Consider the following 19,649-nt stretch of genomic DNA (forward strand, 5'->3'; position numbering starts at 1 on the left):
TGTCTGGTCCTCCAGAGTTGTTCTTTGCTCTGGCTATTAGGCTAAAAGAATCCACAACAAGGTGGTTCAAAGGCATTGTATAGTCTAAAAAGAGACCGATTCCATGTATCCCAGAGGGGGAGGGGTCCTCTCTTCAGGATCCTTATGTCTTATAGCTAGAGTGCAAAGTGTTTACAAAGAATGCTTGTTTTATGAAGACCTGCCAAGTCTTACACAGGCCAATATTGGCCCCATAATCATCCTTATACCACAGAAGATGAAGATCTAGTAACAAAGTGTAAAAGTCATGCCCATTGACATAACTCTATACTGAATGTGTGACATACAGACTGTATTCTATTCACAGAGAAGGAGCAGTCGACCATCACGAGATAACTTCTTATTTTATGAAAGCCAGTCAAGTGTGCTCCAGACTAGGACTTCCTTTTTTGCAAAGTTTGGTAGAGATACGTCTGAAGGAAACTCCACTGTGTACCAATTGTGTAAGTGTGTCAACCTTTCTTTTTATACGTATTTGGTTCCTTCGATCTGAAATATTGAAATTGGAAAACAAGATTTTAATATTTGGCTGTAATGTAATGCATTTTTCCATTTTAGGCACTGTTCAAACCTTAATTTCACTGCAAATTCACAGATATACAGATATATGCGGAGCCAATGGACAAAAATTCACAGAAGAGTAACATTAGCTCACTAAAACTTAACATTCAATAATAACAGTATAATATAGTAGTCCTCAAGAAAATTTTAATCAACACTAAAAATACACAATGGGTGTAATGCCAGGGCCATTAGCCAATGGCCCCAGTCAAATAGCGCGTTTTCTATAATCACAATAAGTGTCACCAGATAAGACACAAATAATGCAGTAATCAATCCCGACACGTTTCCCCCCCCCCCCCCCCTCCCATATGGATATTTAGGAGCAATGCGGGGTTCATCAGGGGAATGGACAGGAAACTATAGAAATACTTGATACTCTGGCAATAAGTCTGTAAGTGCCAGCTGTATAAATGATAAACCGGTCCGATAGGGACCACTCACTCAGACCCACGGAAAGTAGTCCTCCTAGCCGAAACCCCGGATGGAGGTCCCAAATAGCGATGCACGGTATAGGTAGCACCTTGCTGTTGCTGTCTGGAGGGAATCACACTTATTCACCGACCAGGAGGGATTTGCATCTGGTCACTGGCTACCTATACCGTGCATCGCTATTTGGGACCTCCATCCCGGGTCTCGGCTAGGAGGACTACTTTCCATGGGTCTGAGTGAGTGGTCCCTATCGGACCGGTTTATCATTTATACAGCTGGCACTTACAGACTTATTGCCAGAGTATCAAGTATTTCTATAGTTTCCCATCCATTCCCCTGATGAACCCCGCATTGCTCCTAAATATCCATATGGGAGGGGGGGGGGGGGGGGAAACGCGTCGGATTGATTACTGCATTATTTGTGTCTTATCTGGTGACACTTATTGTGATTATAGGAAACGCGCTATTTGACTGCGGCCATTGGCTAATGGCCCTGGCATTACACCCATTGTGTATTTTTGGTGTTGATTAATATTTTCTTGAGGACTACTATTTTATGCTGTTATTATTAAATGTTAAGTTTTAGTGAGCTAATCTTACTCTTCTGTGAATTACTGTTCAAACCTTGTTTTATGTATTATCAGTTTTCTGTGCTATTCTCCCTTTCTAGGGAATAGTTAATGGTATTAGCCAATGAGAACTCGGGTGGGGCTATTTAAACCCGAGCTCTACTACACTCTGTGCTGGTTATTGGATCTACTCTGACTATTATCAGTTTTGCCTTTGCTATGTTTTTTTGTCTGAGTTTTAACCATGGTTATTACATTTCTGTTTATGACAGATTTTAGTCTGCTTGGGTTTTAGTACATTTGTCGGTTTTTAGGATTATGTATGTCTGTACTGCTTTAACCCTGTTATCTTAGTCTGTGTTCACACTGCGAGTCTTGCTTGTTTTACCCATATTCCTCCATGTTTTGGAGTTTGGCTTTTGTGGCGTCTGTTCAGACTCATCCTGTTCTCAGTCTAGTGTTCCGTGTATTATATTTCTGTTTCCTTTTAGGCTAGTATCCTGATCACACAGTGGAGTGTGCCGCTGGCTAGAAGTGTGTAGAGTGCCCTCTGTACATTACTATTGGTCTATCGTGTCCCCTGTACTTTATCACTGATCTGTGTCCTCTGAACTTTTATCTGTTTGTGGTTTTTGTTCTCTGTCCAATATGAACAGTGTTCTATGTTTCCTGACCTGTTTAGTGTTTGACATTCAGTTCATCCCCTGCATCTCCTGGTTTTTGCTGTATACTTATTCCATATCTAGTCTTGTTCATTTATTCATATCTGCCGTTTATCTTGATTCCAGTTTCTGAACTGTATGTTAGTACACTATATCCTGCCCTGTTTGTATATTTATATCCGGTCTGGTTTAACTGGTTGTTCGATTGTTTTCCCGTTATTTTTCTGACCTATTCCTGACTATGTTTAGTATTATTTGTGTACCTTTACGTCCAATGCACTTTAGCACAGGAAGGGACTGGTACCGTGGTTGTCAATCCGCCGTTTAGGGCGGATGGGCAAATAGGCAGGGAGAGTGTTTCTAGGGACAACTGAGGGCTCACTCTCCCTGCCCCCCGTTGGTCATGACATCAGCTTAACAAGTGGTGGCGTGTATCATTTATTATTGTTTTAACCCACTTATTACAATGGAAGTACATTCAACACTATCTGGTTATTATAGAAGGTAAAATGATGCAAGCATTCTCCAAAGTCCCATCCTTCATTATATCACTTCTTTCTCACTCTCTACTATACAATGTATGTATGATATATGTATTTCTTTAAACTGATTTTCTCGTAAACAACTCACTGAGGGCCTCACCAATCACTTGTAAGGGGATTCCAAGTCCTTTACTCCTCCCTTCTAACATGTCCATCTTGGGTTTACATGTAATATTTTGATCGGTATCTTTTAGCCAAAACCCAGAGACATTTGCATTTTTTTCTGTACTTCGGACCAATGGTTTGAGTATTTGTAGTATGAAACTACGCACATGGTTGGTATGTGATCTTTAACCTTGGATGCACATTTGTCTGTCTAGTTTCTGTATACACAAAATGGTAGAAGATCTGAAAACATGAATATTTGAAAGTTGGCAAAGGCATACACATGCTTTTAGTTGGTTTATCCTATCCTTAGGACAGGCCATTAACAGTTCATTGGTGGTGGTCTATCACTCCCCAACCAAATAGATCAGCTGGATGATGAGAAGCATGTGATCAGCTGGGAATGAGTAGCATTACCAGGTACAATCACAACTATAGTGCTGTCCCTGAGTTAACAATTTTGGCTGACTCTTATAGATAGAAGGGTCAGGCATGTTGGATTTCCACCACCCAACCATATGGTTCTGAGAGGGAATGGTCATCTGAAAGGGACAGCATTGTAATGGTGGGAGCTCTGACCAAGAAACGTAGGGACCAGTGAAATTCCCCTTATGGGCAATTTGGCATTCAACTTTTTTCAGCCATGGTTGTCTTGTTAATTATATCTTTTATCTGTTTAATGGGTGGTTTTAAGTGATAATCAGTATAATCCCCTGGTGAACCACATACAATGGAGAAACATATCGGCCTTAAGATTAGGTATTGGCTACACATTTGTTTTCATTCTTTCATTGTATACAGTATTTATCTGTTTTAAATTGTAATACATGTTATTTACATGATATTTTAGTCTAATAACATTGTACCCAGGACGTATATATATCTCAGTGGTTACACTGGGGCAACTAATGTGATTAGGGATCATAAGAGCTGCAACTTACCCCTTACCTCTTCATAGAGGAAACATGAATGTACAGCTGCACTGAATGTTCAGGTTTATGGGGAGGTCGGGTGAGATAATTGTCAGTTGGAAAAATGTTTGGCCGACATAATAATTGAAAATATATGGCTGCCTTAATAAAGCATCTCCATTGATTGTAGGCTCAAACAAACATCGTTGCCGGTCATTTGGGATATTAGGAACTAGTTCTATTTACCAAACTAAAAAGAGATGATCTTTCTAGAGTCTCCCCCACCACACATTTGGGATAACAACTGGTTTATATCCTGAGTACACAGCAACAATGACTAATATAAAGCCCTTTATCCCTAATAAACCCAATGGCATAAGAGGCAGGAAATGACACGGTCTGTGGTTTAGTTTTTGATGAAGCTTCAGCTTCTCAAATCAGAGAGGTGGATGACATTTTGCTTGATTTGTGACATTTAACAATGACATAAAAATAGACTATTTTAAATAGGGCGGTTCTCCAGGCTTTAGAGAACTGCAGTCCCTTCAAACATCTGACTGGCAGGGTGCCAGGAATCAAACCCCATTAATCTAATATCAATAGTAGTAGAGAGAAACAGCTGCATTCACCATAACGTCCATGCAGATTTTCATTTATTCCATACTGTATCAGAGACAGTGAAACACGGCCATGAATGGCGGGTGGCTAGGACGCCGTGAGCAAACTCAGATGACAGCTAAGTAAGATGACAGTAATATCAATGATCTATCATGACGCTATCAGGCCTTTAATTTTAACACATTTTCTTTTCTATTTTCTTATTAAAACATTTTTAATTTAATTTTTAGTGCAATATTATGGGGGCCGCAATCTTGTCTGAAATTATTTTAACAGCATTTAGAAATATGCTATAAAGCAAGCCTCATGGACATAGCTAACAATTAAGAGGAGGTTTCCCATTAACATCAATGGGAAACTTTATTGGGCTTTCTCTGTGTCCTTTGCACAGGTTATTATTACACTGGGAAAGGGAGGCTGAGATCTGAACTTTTCATTGTTTGCTGTAATTCTGTGCAGATCCAGATATTTCCAGCCAGACGCATAACTTGTAGCTTCTGAGCCCTAATGCAACATCTGCAAAATGGCCCCATGTGCCAATTATATTACTAGTTTATTATGAGGCAGATGTGCTTTTGGGCCCACTTAGGCACCCAGGCCCTGATGCGACTACCTCTGCACCCCTATAGCTATGCACGTTTCCAGCAGCCTCCTCCATTTCTCAGACAGAACATAAAGTCTTAGCTTAGTTTTAGGCCTAGCAGCCAGACTGAAAACTTCAAGGGGGAGATGTATCAAAACCTCTGCAGAGGAAAAGTTTACCAGTTGCCCATAGCAACCAATCAGATTGCTTGTTTCATTTTTGAAAAGGTCCCTGAAGGATAAAAGAAATAATCTGAATGGTTGCTATGGGCAACTGGTCAACTTTTCCTCTGCACAGGTCTTGATAAATCTCCCCTAAGGGTTTAAGATATTATAATAAAGACAGTACAATGGAAAATTCCTAAAAGATATGTTTACCATTATGGTCTATTCACCCGGAGGGAGGTCATTTTGGATTTGGTATTCACAAATGGGGATTTGGTATCTGATGTTATTGTAGGTGAAAGCTTGGGATCTAGTGATCACCAGTCAGTGTGATTTAATATAAGAACAGTGAAGGAGTCACACCACACAAAAAAGTTTTAGATTTTAGAAAAGCAGACTTTACATAAATGAGATTAGTCATAAATGAGTCCCTATCAGACTGGAACAGATTACATGGAGTCCAGGAGAAACAGGACAACTTAAAAGACGCATTATTAAAGGCAACAGGAAATTGCATTAGACTTGTCAGTAAAAGCAGGAAAAGGAAGAGACCACTGTGGTACTCAGCAGAAGTGGACAAAATAAAAATAAAATAAAAAAGCTAGCATTTAGTAATTATAAAACAACCCAGAGCAATGTAGATAGGGAAATCTACACGATTAGGCAGAAAGAGGCCGAGCAAGTTATAAGAACTTCTAAAGCGCAGGCAGAAGAAAAACTAGCTCAGTCTGCGAAAAAAGGGGATAAGACATTCTTCAGATATATAAATGAAAAAAGGAAATTAAAGAAAGGTATAACTAAGGTTAGGTATATAGAAGAGAATAAGGGGCTAGCCGACTGCCTTAATGAATACTTCTGTTCAGTTTTTACAGAAGAAAAAGAAGGAAAAGGACCTCCATTAGGGAGGAATACTAATGAATTGTTTGATGCATGTGTCTTTACAGAGGAAGAGGTTCTACATTTGCTGTCTAAAGTGAAGACAAATCACAGGGGCCTGATGGGATACATCCAAAATTATTATAATGGATTATAATGGATACTAAAGGATAGGATTGTGGAACATCTTAAATCCCATGGATTGCAAGATGAAAAACAACATAGGTTTACTTCAGGGAGATCATGTCAAACAAATCTTACTGATTTTTTTTGACTGGGTGACTAAAATAATAGATGGCGGAGGGGCAGTAGACATTGCATATCTAGATTTTAGTTTTTAGGCTTTTGACACTGTCCCACATAGAAGACTTATCAATAAACTGCAGTCATTGAGCTTGGACTCCCATATTGTTGAGTGGATTAGGCAGTGGCTGAGTGACAGACAACAGAGGGTTGTAGTCAATGGAGTATATTCAGAGCAAGGTCTTGTCACCAGTGGGGACCTCAGGGATCTGTACTGGGACCAATATTGTTTAATATCTTCATTAGCGATCTTACAGAAGGTCTCGATGGTAAGGTGTGTCTTTTTGCTGATGACACAAAGATTTGTAACAGGGTTGATTGATGTTCCTGGGGATTACGCTAAATGGAAAAGGAGTTAGGCAAACTAGAAGAATGGTCAGAACTCTGGCAACTGAAATTTAATGTGGATAAATGCAAAATAATGCACCTGGGGTGTAAAAACCCTCGGGCAGAATATAGAATACTTGACACAGTCCTGACCTCAGTATCTGAGGAAGGGGATTTAGGAGTAATTATTTCAGAAGACTTAAAGGTGGCAAGACAATGTAATAGAGCAGCAGTAAACGGTAGCAGAATGCTTGGATGTATAGGGAGAGGTATAAGCAGTAGAAAGAGAGAAGTGCTCATTCCGCTGTACAGAACACTGGTGAGATCTCATTTGGAGTATTGTGCACAGTACTGGAGGCCGTATCTCCAGAAGGATATAGATACTCTAGAGAGAGTTCAAAGAAGAGCTACTAAAATAGTACATGGATTGCAGGATAAAACTTATCAGGAAAGGTTAAAGGACCTTAACATGTATAGAAGAAAGAAGAGACAGAGGGGATATGATAGAGACTTTTAAATACATAAAGGGAATCAACACGGTAAAGGAGGAGAGGAGATTTAAAAGAAGAAAAACTACCACAAGAGGGGCAAAGGTTTCTGCAGTAATATCAGGACGTATTACTTTACTGAGAGAGTAGTGGATGCATGGAATAGCCTTCCTGCAGAAGTGGTCGCTGCAAATACAGTGAAGTGCATGGGATAAGCATAAGGCTATCCTTCATATAAGATAGGGCCAGGGACTATTGATAGGATTCAGATTATTGGGCAGACTAGATGGGACAAATGGTTCTTATCTGCCGACACATTCTATGTTTCTATGTATTCTGCACAGATTTGATGCACAGGATTTTCTGCTGCAAATTTCAATGCAGAATGACTGAACACAGCTTGAAATCCTGCGCATCAAATTTGCGCAGAATACTGTAGGTGTGAATAGACCATAAAATTTGATTTAAACAATCTGTCATTTTTTTGATGTCACATTTAAAGTTTCCCTGTCATTCGAAAAAAAAACATTTAAACTTGTTGCAGAGACCTATTAAAAGGTTTGCGTGTTCAGACCCCCCACAAACTGTGTCAGAAGTACGTGGCTAAGCACTTCAATGCCCAGCTTGTTGCCTTTGTTGTCCTGCTGCAGGTGATGAGCCAAATAGACTTATTATGGAGCTAGTCTTCTGCAGTAAGATGGGGAGAACAGCAAGCCAGGGTGAGAAGCATTCAGTCGCATGCTTCTCCTTTCTGAACACTCAGACCCCAACCGATCAAAACTTTAGGCATGTTTCTGTCAAAAGTTTTTTCTAATGATAGGAACAATTTAATGAAGTCCTCTAGACAAGTCCCCTAGACTTGGACACACTGAGATGAATTGCCACCTGACACTTGGTCCTGATTATTTTATTCCAGTTTTTGTAGCTTTTTTTTTCTTCTCTTCCAGATTTGGAGTGTGGGTAAGCAAGGCTATGTGTCTGCAGGTAAATCTGTGCTGTCATAATCACATTGTGTAACATTTATCACAGGAATAAGAGGAAAAGATGCCAACTCATGGATGACCTGGCATTTAGAGGATAGAGCAGCAAATGCCCCCTGACTTGTATATGGCCTATGGCACCTTACAAGAACCCATGGCTACCCAATCCGACTTTTAGTTGGCTAAAACGGCATAATTCATTTGTCGTAGTATACTTTTAGTGAATGCTTAAGACGCCTCATTTCTTTTACTTTCTTTGTGACTTTTTAACCAAACAGGCACAGAGCTATGCGAATAGTTTCATGATATACATGTATAGCTTTCGATGCTCCAAATCATTGTCACAATAGAATTTTGCCTACCTGCAGTCACCACTATGTGAAGCTATTTATGGCAATTCATACAAACCAACCTGTGGCTTTCCAGCTGTTGCAAAACAATAATTCCCATCATGCCAAAGACTGTCCCATCATGCAGCAACTGCAGAGCCACAGGTGAAGGAACGCTGCTTGAGGGACTCTTAAAGGGGTACTCCACTGGCCAGCGTTCGGAAGTAAATGTTCTGAATGCTGTTTTCGAGCTACAGGGGTCGGCCATGCCCCTCATGACATCACAGCCACACACCCTCAATGCAAGTCTATGGGAGGGGGCGTGACGGATGTCACGCCCCCTCACATAGACTTGCATTGAGGGGGCGTATCCGGGATGTCACGAGGGGGCGTGGCCAACCCCTGTAGCGCGAAAACAGCAATCGAAACATTTACTTCTGAACGCTGGCCAGTGGAGTACCCCTTTAAAGGCTGCAAGCATTAACATTACCCTGTGGATTAGGAAAATTATTAGTGCAGACTTTTAGATGAGCAAAATAAAAGTTATCATGTATTTCATATTTTAATTCATAGAATAACATGCAGCTTTCACAAATGAGAACACTATTTTGGGCTGTGCTTTCTTCCCATAAGAGGGATGTGAAACCTTATGCCACCTGCAAATCTATTGGTAGCCAACAGGCCATCATTTGGTACAACCTGTAGAGCCAATGGACTGCAGACATCTTGCATCTCCAACTAAAAAGCTAAATCTTTTATAGTTTTATATAGCAAATATATAGCAAAGTAATTGAAAGGCACAACAAGTTAAAATACCCTTGACTGCCCGAGGCTGTGTCTTCACTTGGCGTTTTCTTTTTTGTGGAAAATTGTCACCGCAGTCCTAGACATCTTATCCCAAGGTCCCGCCACTGGGGACCCCCGTTATCTCTCATGCAGAACCCACCTGTCTCAGCTGTGCGAAGCGATGATCGCTCAGTGTCTGAAGACTCACGACCAAGGGGCTGGAGTATCGTGACATCACTACTCCGCCCCCTTGTGACATCACGTCCCGCCCCCTCAATGCAAGCCTATGGGAGGGGGCATAACGCCCCCTCCCATAGGCTTGCATTGAGGGGGCGGGGCATGGAGTAGCGACGAAACGATATTCCAGCCCCGTGGTCGCGAGTCTTCAGACACGGAGCGATCCAGCAGGAATGAGAAGTATAAGTCCTTCCTTTATATTTCCCATTCCTTTTGAATACACGTCTGACTTTGGCTCAAAAACTACAGTGGCATTTAAAAAAAATAAAAAAAACTGCCAAGTGGAAACGCAGCCTAAATGCAACAATTGTGACTGGAATCAGTGTGCTGTACATTTTCTGCTTGACATTTGGATTCTGAGATATTGGCTTATTCTTTTCCTTGTGTTTGACATAGGACTGGACAAAGATGGCATAGAGAACTGGCCTACTAGCCAGAAAAGCGCAGAAAGAAAAGGTAGTGAACGTGAAAAAACTTACCAGGCAGAGGGGCTCCAGAGACCTGGGCGGCCCATAGCATTAGATTCTTGTCATACGAAATGTCAGTATGGAGACAGCTGTAAGACATCGGAAACTTTACTGAAGAAGCTAAAAGACACAGAAGAGGTAAGGACAAGAGATGCAAGGAAGGGTGAAATATCGTTATATGCCTCTGTTTACTGCTGACTGTATAGGAATCTCTTACATCTCCACGGTATCTGGTTGCAGGAGAGGAGCAGGCTATTGATGGAGAACGCAAGACTGCACTCTACCAACTCGCAGCTGGCAGCAGACAATGCCAACTTACACAGCCAGTTAAGTGTATTGCAAGACAAGGTCCAAGCACTTAGTAAGGACTCCAAGATGAAACCGGCTCTCACACAAATCCTCGAGACCCTGAAGGCATTAAGAATACAGAGCGACACAAACCATTGACTCCTATCACAGTAAAGACTGAACTTATCAAGACAAGAGTTTTCACTTGTACACTATGATACCACCTACGTAACCCCCCTCAATGTCGTATGGCGAAATGAATCCCTGAAAATCAGGACTCCAGGAAAAAAAAAAAAAAAGAATTTAAATGACTAATTTCTAATTATTTTTATTGAAGGATTTGGAAAACTTACTTTGAATCCTCTAGACCCTATTCAAGCCTGTCGTCTTTTAGCCAAAGGGAAAAAGCAGGTTCAAAGAAGAGTTGGAGGACCTTTCAAGTCCTTGTACTGGGTGGACGTCTCACTGATTTCTATAAGGACCGGGTAATGCTATTTTCACCTGTGGGGGCATTAAAGACTTTCAAACTAGTTCTCCTACAGATTACTGTGGATTTCTGGGAATGCCGCCATCAGCTTATTTTTAGGGGACCCATTTAATACGGTCATAGGTTAGAAAGTGATCTAAAGGGGTTGCCAACTTTAAAGGGCTACTCCGTCCCTAGACATCTTATCCCCTATCTAAAAGATAGAGGACAAGATGTCTGATCACGGGGGTCCCGCTGCTGGGACCCCCCGCAATCTCTGTGCAGCACCCAGTGTTTGTTTAGAATGCCCCTCGTGACGTCAAACCACACCCCCTCAATGCAAGTCTATGGGAGGGGGCGTGGCGGCAGAGCTCTGGGGCAGTGGAGTACCCCTTTAATTTTTTTCTCTCAGACATCAATAACTAAAAAGGAGTGGAGTTCACAGTTCTGCATTAACAAGTATTCATGTTGAAGAGAAGGGGAGAAGGAAAGGAGTAATAAAGGACGTGAAACATTTCTAGTAATATTATTTTTGGGAAAAATATATTACTGGATTTAAAGGGCCACAATGTACTTTATAAAAATGTTTACTCTGTATGTGTATATAGTGTTACGGAAATAAATGTTATTATTGTCTCTTAAACAGTGGCAATACGGTCAGTAAGTTTAAAATCTAGAATATTCATGTATTTTTCTTTGCTGTTTTCACTTCTACATGTCATGGAGCAAAGAGACGCTCCAGTATTACAGTGGCCCCCGATTTATCAATCAGTTTGAGGACAGAAACGGTCTGGTTTTGTCCACAGCAACCAATCACAGCTCAGCTTTCATATCTTAACAAGCTCTGGTAAAAATATAAGCCGAGCTGTGAATAGTTGCTATGGGAAAACCAGACAGGTCCTCAGATAGATTGGTAAATCTGGGCCAGTATGTCTACAATGCTGTGTGCACTATGGGGTCCATATTGAGTCCCTATGGGTCCATATTGCAGCCTTGTATGGACTGCCATATAGTGCATATGGGGAACACCATATTCCATTAAAGATGCAAGTGTTTTGTTACCCATCAGGAGTTCTTGCACTACCATGGTGAACCAGGACACTTTACTCCTGATACATGAGACTGATGATTTGTTTTGTGACAAGTTCCTGAAAATTATCATGCAGCATTTTCATAGATCATCTTGCATCTACCTTAGATAGTTGTTGGTGGAATGGTCATTCAAGCAACAATTTTTTTAGTCCTCCATAAACATGCATGAGTTTGCAACAGGTAAAGGGAAATAGGCTACTGGCATTCTTCTCTGGCGACGGCTTATGCACTATGAGAACAAAGAATAGGGCTTGTTGAATTTAAATATGTCAATTTTTTTCCCCCAGTCACCTTCTATATGGGAAAAGTCAAGACATTCCCTCATAAATATTAAATAGCCAGTTAGTTCAGCGGACATTCTTGTGTTGTATGATCACCTGAAAAAAAAAAAACATTAGTTTAAGTTGTTTTCTTGCCTTTTCACTAAATTATCTAAGGGTATGTACTGGAGGCAAGCTGAAGAGTGGAGTATTTTACATTTTTATTGTTGTCCATCTATTCCCAGGGTAGTTTTGTAGAAAGTCCAGAAAACCATTTAGCTCCTATATTATAATGTTTGAACAGGATCTGTTATTTGCATCTTGTACTTTTTTTTTTCTTTTAACCCCTTAAGGACTCAGCCCATTTTGGCCTTAAGGACTCAGACAATTTAATTTTTACGTTTTCATTTTTTCCTCCTCGCCTTCTAAAAATCATAACTCTTTTATATTTTCATCCACAGACTAGTATGAGGGCTTGTTTTTTGCGCGACCAGTTGTCCTTTGTAATGACATCACTCCTTATATCATAAAATGTATGGCGCAACCAAAAAACACTACTTTTGTGGGGAAATTAAAACGAAAAACGCAATTTTGCTAATTTTGGAAGGTTTTGTTTTCACGCCGTACAATTTATGGTAAAAATGACGTGTGTTCTTTATTCTGAGGGTCAATACGATTAAAATGATACCCATTATTACGTACTTTTCTATTATTGTTGCGCTTAAAAAAAATCACAAACTTTTTAACCAAATTAGTACGTTTATAATCCCTTTATTTTGATGACCTCTAACTTTTTTATTTTTCCGTATAAGTGGCGGTATGGGGGCTCATTTTTTGCGCCATGATCTGTACTTTTTTTTTATACCGCATTTGCATATAAAAAACTTTTAATACATTTTTTATAATTTTTTTTTTAAATAAAATGTATTAAAAAAGTAGGAATTTTGGACTTTTTTTTATTTTTTTTCGTTCACGCCGTTCACCGTACGGGATCATTAACATTTTATTTTAATAGTTCGGACATTTACGCACGCGGCGATACCAAATATGTCTATAAAAAAATTTTTTTACGCTTTTTGGGGGTAAAATAGGAAAAAACTGACGTTTTACTTTTATTGGGGGAGGGGATTTTTCACTTTTTTTTTACTTTTACTTTTACATTTTTTTACATTTTTTTTTACACTTGATTAGTCCCCATAGGGGACTATTCATAGCAATACCATGATTGCTAATACTGATCTGTTCTATGTATAGGACATAGAACAGATCAGTGTTATCGGTCATCTTCTGCTCTGGTCTGCTCGATCACAGACCAGAGCAGGAGACGCCGGGAGCCGCACGGAGGAAGGAGAGGGGACCTCCGTGCGGCGTTATGAATGATCGGATCCCCGCAGCAGCGCTGCGGGCGATCCGATCGTTCATTTAAATGGCGAACTGCCGCAGATGCTGGGATCTGTACTGATCCCGGCACCTGAGGGGTTAATGGCGGACGCCCGCGAGATCGCGGGCGTCGGCCATTGCCGGCGGGTCCCTGGCTGCGATCAGCAGCCGGGATCAGCCGCGCATGACACGGGCATCGCTCCGATGCCCGCGGTTATGCTTAGGACGTAAATGTACGTCCTGGTGCGTTAAGTACCACCTCACCAGGACGTACATTTACGTCCTGCGTCCTTAAGGGGTTAAACCAAATACTGAAAAAAAAAATTCTTAACTTTTTTTAATTTCTGATTGCAGAAAACCTATTTTCTACATATAAATATGAGCATGACCTTTAGAGATCTGCTTTAGCAACGTGAGCGTAGGAACTTAAGAGAGTGTGTGTTGTGGCCACGTTATGTGACCTGTGCAAAAGTTACTCTACAAGAAGGGGGGGGGGGGGGGAAAGGTGAGCTGTGACCTCATAAGATTTATTCATCCCAAAGGTGTTTACAGGAAATCTGTCATCAGTGTCATCTGCACCTGCACTAACCTGTCAGTACAGGCAGGTAGTGCCGGGGACAATACTTACCTATTCATGCTCCGATTCTCCCGCTATCTTCCTCCATATCTTCTATTCTGGGGGCATGGATGAGCTTCCTGACGTCACCGCTCCTGCCTCTCTAATGGGTCCTGCTGAAAGCAAACAGCAGCAGTGACGTCAGGAAGCTCCGGAAGATATGGAGGAAGATAGCAGGAGAACCAGAGCACGGAGCGGGGACAGGCAAGTATGCTTATTATCATTGTCACCTGCACTACCTGTCTGTACCAATAGGTTAGTACAGGTGACACTGAGGATTGATTCCCTTTAATGGGGTTGAGGTCAGGGCTCTGCGCAGCCAGAAAAGTTCTTCTACACCAAACTCCCCCACCCATGCCTTTATGGACCTTCTGTGTACACTGGGACACAGTCATGCTGGAACAGAAAACAGACAACCCCAAATTGTTCCCACAAAGTTGGAAGCATACAACTGACCAAAATGTGTTATGCCAAAGCATTAAGATTTCCCATTGCTGAAACCAACAAGCCTAGTCCAAGCTGACAGCAGTCACAAGAGCGAGCTCCTTGCTGCAGCTGGGTAGCCCTGCGTGTCTGCTCGTAGCCGTTGATTTCCCGCTGCACATCTGCCAAGTGCAAGCACTGTGTCTACAGCAGGAAATCTGCTGGTAGACGTGGATACACAGAGCTACCCAGCAGCCGCAGGGAGCTCGCTTGTGACTGCCGTCATCATAAGCTGTGCTCCTTGTGACCCTACCCATAGGAAAACAGCTCTAGAAAACCTTCCAAGTCCTTCCTCTAATGGATAGAAAAGATAGGTTGATTGCAGCTCACCACTTGTGGTCTTATATATAAAAAAAAGTTTTTTCCTGGATAACCCCTTTAATTTATCAACTGGCTCCAGAAAGTTAAACAGATTTGTAAATTAAATGAAAATAAAAGGTAAATTGGGGCTCAAGGTCTGAACAAATGGCCATAGAATATAGTTTGATAAATAACTGTTTATTATATATGTAAAAAACTAGTGGAGATAGGTGTACCACAGGGCCCTTGTGATGGCACCACTCCAACAAGTATAACAATAAAATGGTATAGTAAATAATAAAATATTAAAAAATAATCTCATTTGACACTCTTGATTGATTTATTTATATATATATATATATATATATATATATATACACACCAATCTTATTGTCTGTAACTGATGCTGTATAGTCTCTAACAATGCTATTGACAAATTTCATTGATAAATCTACTAAATACTATAATGTTTACTCTGGATCTGACGTCATAGAACGGTAGAGGAGGAGCTATAGGTATATATTCCGACACTTAGTACCTATATTTGATATACATAGCTGCTGAAGAAAGGACTGAGACAGTCCTGAAACGCGTCCAGCGTCCCCCTGTGACCACTGAGACCATTTTCATATGGAATTCATATAGCTACATTCCATCTCTAAAAGCAACTAGAGAGTAGCGGAGATACCTGTCAGTCAATCAACCTACTATCTCTACGCGCGCCTCGCTACCACGAGGACGCTACCAGCATTGCCACTTACTTGCTGTCGGCGGTGCTGCGGATTCACCATCTGGGGATTCACCATCTGGCGATCACCGCCACCTTCTGCTCTCCGGACGTGGGAGCTGTGAGACCGCTCTCTTGACGCCACTTGCAGGCGCTGTTGGTCCGCGACCCGGCATCCGCCGCCACTGATGCGTATACAATATACTGCGAGGACTGCATCTTAGAAGGGATCGCAGAGGTGATCGCAACCAAACATACCCGGGAGTGGTGAGATACAAAATTACCTGCCATAACTACCAGTATCTCTTGCATAGTTGACAAACATCATAGACTTTATTTGCTGCAGCAGTATAAATCTGTACAATTTGTTACAAATTGACTGCGCAAGAGATTTGAACTCAAATTATGTGTTGAAACGAAATATTTATGCTGGCCAGCATTTTTCTATATCCTTTTCTATATCTATCGTTGATTAAGGACTGAAGGAACTTATTTAGAATTACTACTGCCGGCTGACAGTCTCACATATGGTTGCTACGGGTTACATCCATTAAGTTGCTATTTTATAGTATTGCGCCAATCGAAAAAGAAAAAAAACGAGCGCATCATTTAGAGGAATTTATCTACCTTCCTATAGTGGTCACATTTTTTTATATTTTATTTACTATACCATTTTATTGTTATACTTGTTGGAGTGGTGGCATCACAAGGGCCCTGTGGTACACCTATCTCCACTAGTTTTTTATATATATTAATAAATAGTTGTTTATATATCAAACTATATTCTATGGCCATTTGTTCAAGACCTTGAGCCCCAATTTACCTTTTATTTTCATTTAACTATTTCATCACCTTGGGTATAGGTGATACAATTGGGTAGCCCAGGTCGTATGGTTATTTGATTGACAAGAGCCTCTCCAAACCCACATTGTAAGATTTGTAAATTACTTCTATTAAAAAATCTTAATCCTTTCAGTACTTATGAGCTTCTGAAGTTAAGGTTTTTCTTTTCCGTCTAAGTGCTCTCTGATGACACCTGTCTCGGGAAACGCCCAGTTTAGAAGAGGTTTGCGATGGGGATTTGCTTCTAAACTGGGCGTTTCCCGAGACAGGTGTCATCAGAGAGGACCTAGACAGAAAAGAACAACCTTAACTTCAGAAGCTCATAAGTACTGAAAGGATTAAGATTTTTTAATAGAAGTAATTTACCAATGTTTAACTTTCTGGAGCCAGTTGATATATATAAAAAAAAAAAAGTTTTTTTCCTGGATAACCCCTTTAGGCTTGCTTGGAGTCTTATCGAGGTGCACGGGAATGGAAACACACAGCCACTCTGTGGTAGTCAAGAGAAGGGACCTCCAACCTGGAGAAAGTCCAGCACTCAAGGATAATTTAAAACCTATCCAATTTTATTGAAGACTTCTTAAAATGTCCATAGGACTTGCATACAATGTATAAAACCAACATGTTTCGCTTAGGTTAAACTCACAAGCCTTAACCCCTTAAGTACCCTGGGTTTTTCCGTTTGTTTCCTCCTCACCTTTTAAAAAATCATAACTCAATTTTGCACCTAAAAATCCATATGATGGCTTTTTTTTTGCGTCACCAATTCTACTTTGTAATGACGTCAGTTATTTTACCCAAAAATCTACGGGAAACGAGAAAAAAAATAATTGTGCGACAAAATTGAAAAAAAACTAAAACGCCATTTTGTAACTTTTGGGGGCTTCAGTCTCTACACAGTACATTTTTCGGTAAAAGTGACACCTTCTCTTTATTCTGTAGCTCCATATGATTAAAATGATACCCTACTTATATAGGTTTGATTTTGTCGTACTTCTGGAAAAAAATCATAATTACATGCAGAAAAATGTATACGTTTAAAATTGTCATCTTCTGACCCCTATAACTTTTTTAGTTTTCTGCATACAGGGCGGTATGAGGGCTCATTTTTTGCGCCGTGATCTGAAGTTTTTAGCAGCACCCTTTTTGTATTGATAGGACTTATTGATATGATATAAAGTGACCAATTTGGAATTTTTTTGCACGTACGCCATTGACCGTGCGGTTTAATTAACAATATATTTTTTATCTTTCGGATATTTCGCACGCAGCGATACCGCATGTTTATTTTTAATTTACACTTTTTTTTTAATGGGAAAAGGGGGGTGATTCAAACTTTTATTATTAGGGAAGGGGTTAAATTATCTTTATTCACTTTTTTTTGCAGTGTTATAGGGGGACTATAACACTGCACACACTGATCTTTTGCATTGATCAATGGTTTCTCATAGGAAACCAGTGATCAATGATTCTGCCGCTTGACTGCTCATGCCTGGATCTCAGGCACTGAGCAGTAATTCGGCGATCGGACACCAGGAGGCAAGGTAAGGGACCCTCCTTCTGTCTCACAGCTGTTTGGGATGCCGCGATTTCGCTGCGGACATCCCGAACAGCCCCCTGAGCTAACCGGCAATGATTTATTTTCACTTAAGATGCGGTGTTCAACTTTGAAGGGTTAATAGCGCGCCACCGCGATCAGTGCCGCGTTCTAATAGCCACGGGTCCTGGCCGTTGTTAGAGGCCGGGCCCAACCCGCTATGACGTTCTAGAATGGGAGTGGACTCATGACGTACCGGTACGTCATGAGTCCTTAAGGGGTTAATAAAGACTACAGCGAAACGTGTTGGTTTTTTACATTGTATGCAAGTCCTATGGACATTTTAAAAAGTCTTCAATAAAACTGGATAGGTTTTAAATTATCCTTGAGTGCTGGACTTTCTCCAGGTTTGAGGTTCCTTCTCTTTCTCTAATGGAGCACAATCCTTTTTTGAATATAATCCACAAAATATATAAAATGAAACAAGGCAAGGTAAGGAGAATGAATCAGTTTTATTAACTTGACAATGATTTATCAAACCAAGCATATATACAAAAAAAATGTATGGAGTATGGATGGGCATATACTATATACACATAGTGCTGGGCGGTATACCGGTTCATACAGAATACCGAAATTTTTGTGCTGCACGATATGAATTTTAACCCATACCGCAATACCGGTTTGGCCCCTCCTCCTCGGGAATGAATGAATCAGCCCAGCGCTGCGTTGTCCCCACATCGGGGAACTACTCACATGTCACCCGCGAGCGCTGCCCCCCAATTAATTATCATCCCAGCGCTGTCCCCATCGGGATAAATACTCACATCACCCGCAAGCGCTGTCCTCCTGTTTGTTGCGGCGGCCGGCGCTGACACTCTATACCAGTGGTCTACAACCTGCGGACCTCCAGATGTTGCAAAACTACAACTCTCCGCATGCCCGGACAGCCAACGGCTGTCCGGGCATGCTGGGAGTTGTAGTTTTGCAACATCTGGAAGTCCGCAGGTTGAAGACCACTCCTCTATACTGTGCGGTATCCCTATGCCCGGGCTGCAAAAAATAAACAAAATAAACTTTAACTCCGGCCTCACCTGCTTCCTGGGGACGGGAACGTCGGACAGCCGTCAACCTATCAACGGCCGCAGCGATGTTCCACCTCAGCCGGTGATGGGCTGAGCCCACTGTCATGTAAGAAGCCATCCAGAGCTCCTTACATGACAGTGCGCTCAGCCTATCACCGTCTGAGGGGGAACATCGCGTAAGGCCGACGTCGGAACATGCGTTAGTTTATTTTGTTTACCTTTTGCAGCCCGGGCATAGGGATACCGCACAGTATAGAGTGTCAGCGCCGGCGGCCGCAACGAACAGGAGGACAAGGAGGGCAGCGCTTGCGGGTGTCATGTGAGTATTTACCCCGATGGGGACAGCGCTGGGCTAATAATTCGTTTTGGGGGGAGGAGGAGGAAATACCGTTATATACCGCCAAAAGTTACAAAAATACCACCATACACACATTTGGTCATACCGCCCAGCCCTATATACACATATTCTCTTGCAAAACCTAAAAGGGTTTTCCCACCATGAACTTTTATGGCATATCTTTTGGATACACTAGAAATCTGTTTTTGTTTTTTTTTGTCTACTAGCACCCCCCGTGTGTAAAAGAAAAACAAAT

At 41.3% G+C, this 19,649-nt stretch overlaps 1 protein-coding gene across 7 annotated transcripts in view; it reads left to right on the forward strand.

Moving 5' to 3' along the window:
• The window catches only part of RASGRP4 (RAS guanyl releasing protein 4), a 68,164-nt gene extending 56,244 nt beyond the window's left edge, over nucleotides 1-11,920 (forward strand). For all 7 annotated transcript variants that reach the window (XM_056540110.1, XM_056540111.1, XM_056540112.1 and 4 more), the window contains 4 exons: nucleotides 347-482; nucleotides 8,128-8,164; nucleotides 9,909-10,117; nucleotides 10,220-11,920. In XM_056540110.1, coding sequence (XP_056396085.1) covers nucleotides 347-482; nucleotides 8,128-8,164; nucleotides 9,909-10,117; nucleotides 10,220-10,426 — 589 coding nt within the window. In that variant the 3' untranslated portion in view covers nucleotides 10,427-11,920. The remainder of the gene's footprint in view (nucleotides 1-346; nucleotides 483-8,127; nucleotides 8,165-9,908; nucleotides 10,118-10,219) is intronic.
• The last annotated feature ends 7,729 nt before the right edge of the window (nucleotides 11,921-19,649 follow it).

Source organism: Hyla sarda, chromosome 9 (genome assembly GCF_029499605.1).
Source record: "Hyla sarda isolate aHylSar1 chromosome 9, aHylSar1.hap1, whole genome shotgun sequence".
Taxonomy (NCBI): Eukaryota; Metazoa; Chordata; class Amphibia; order Anura; family Hylidae; genus Hyla; species Hyla sarda.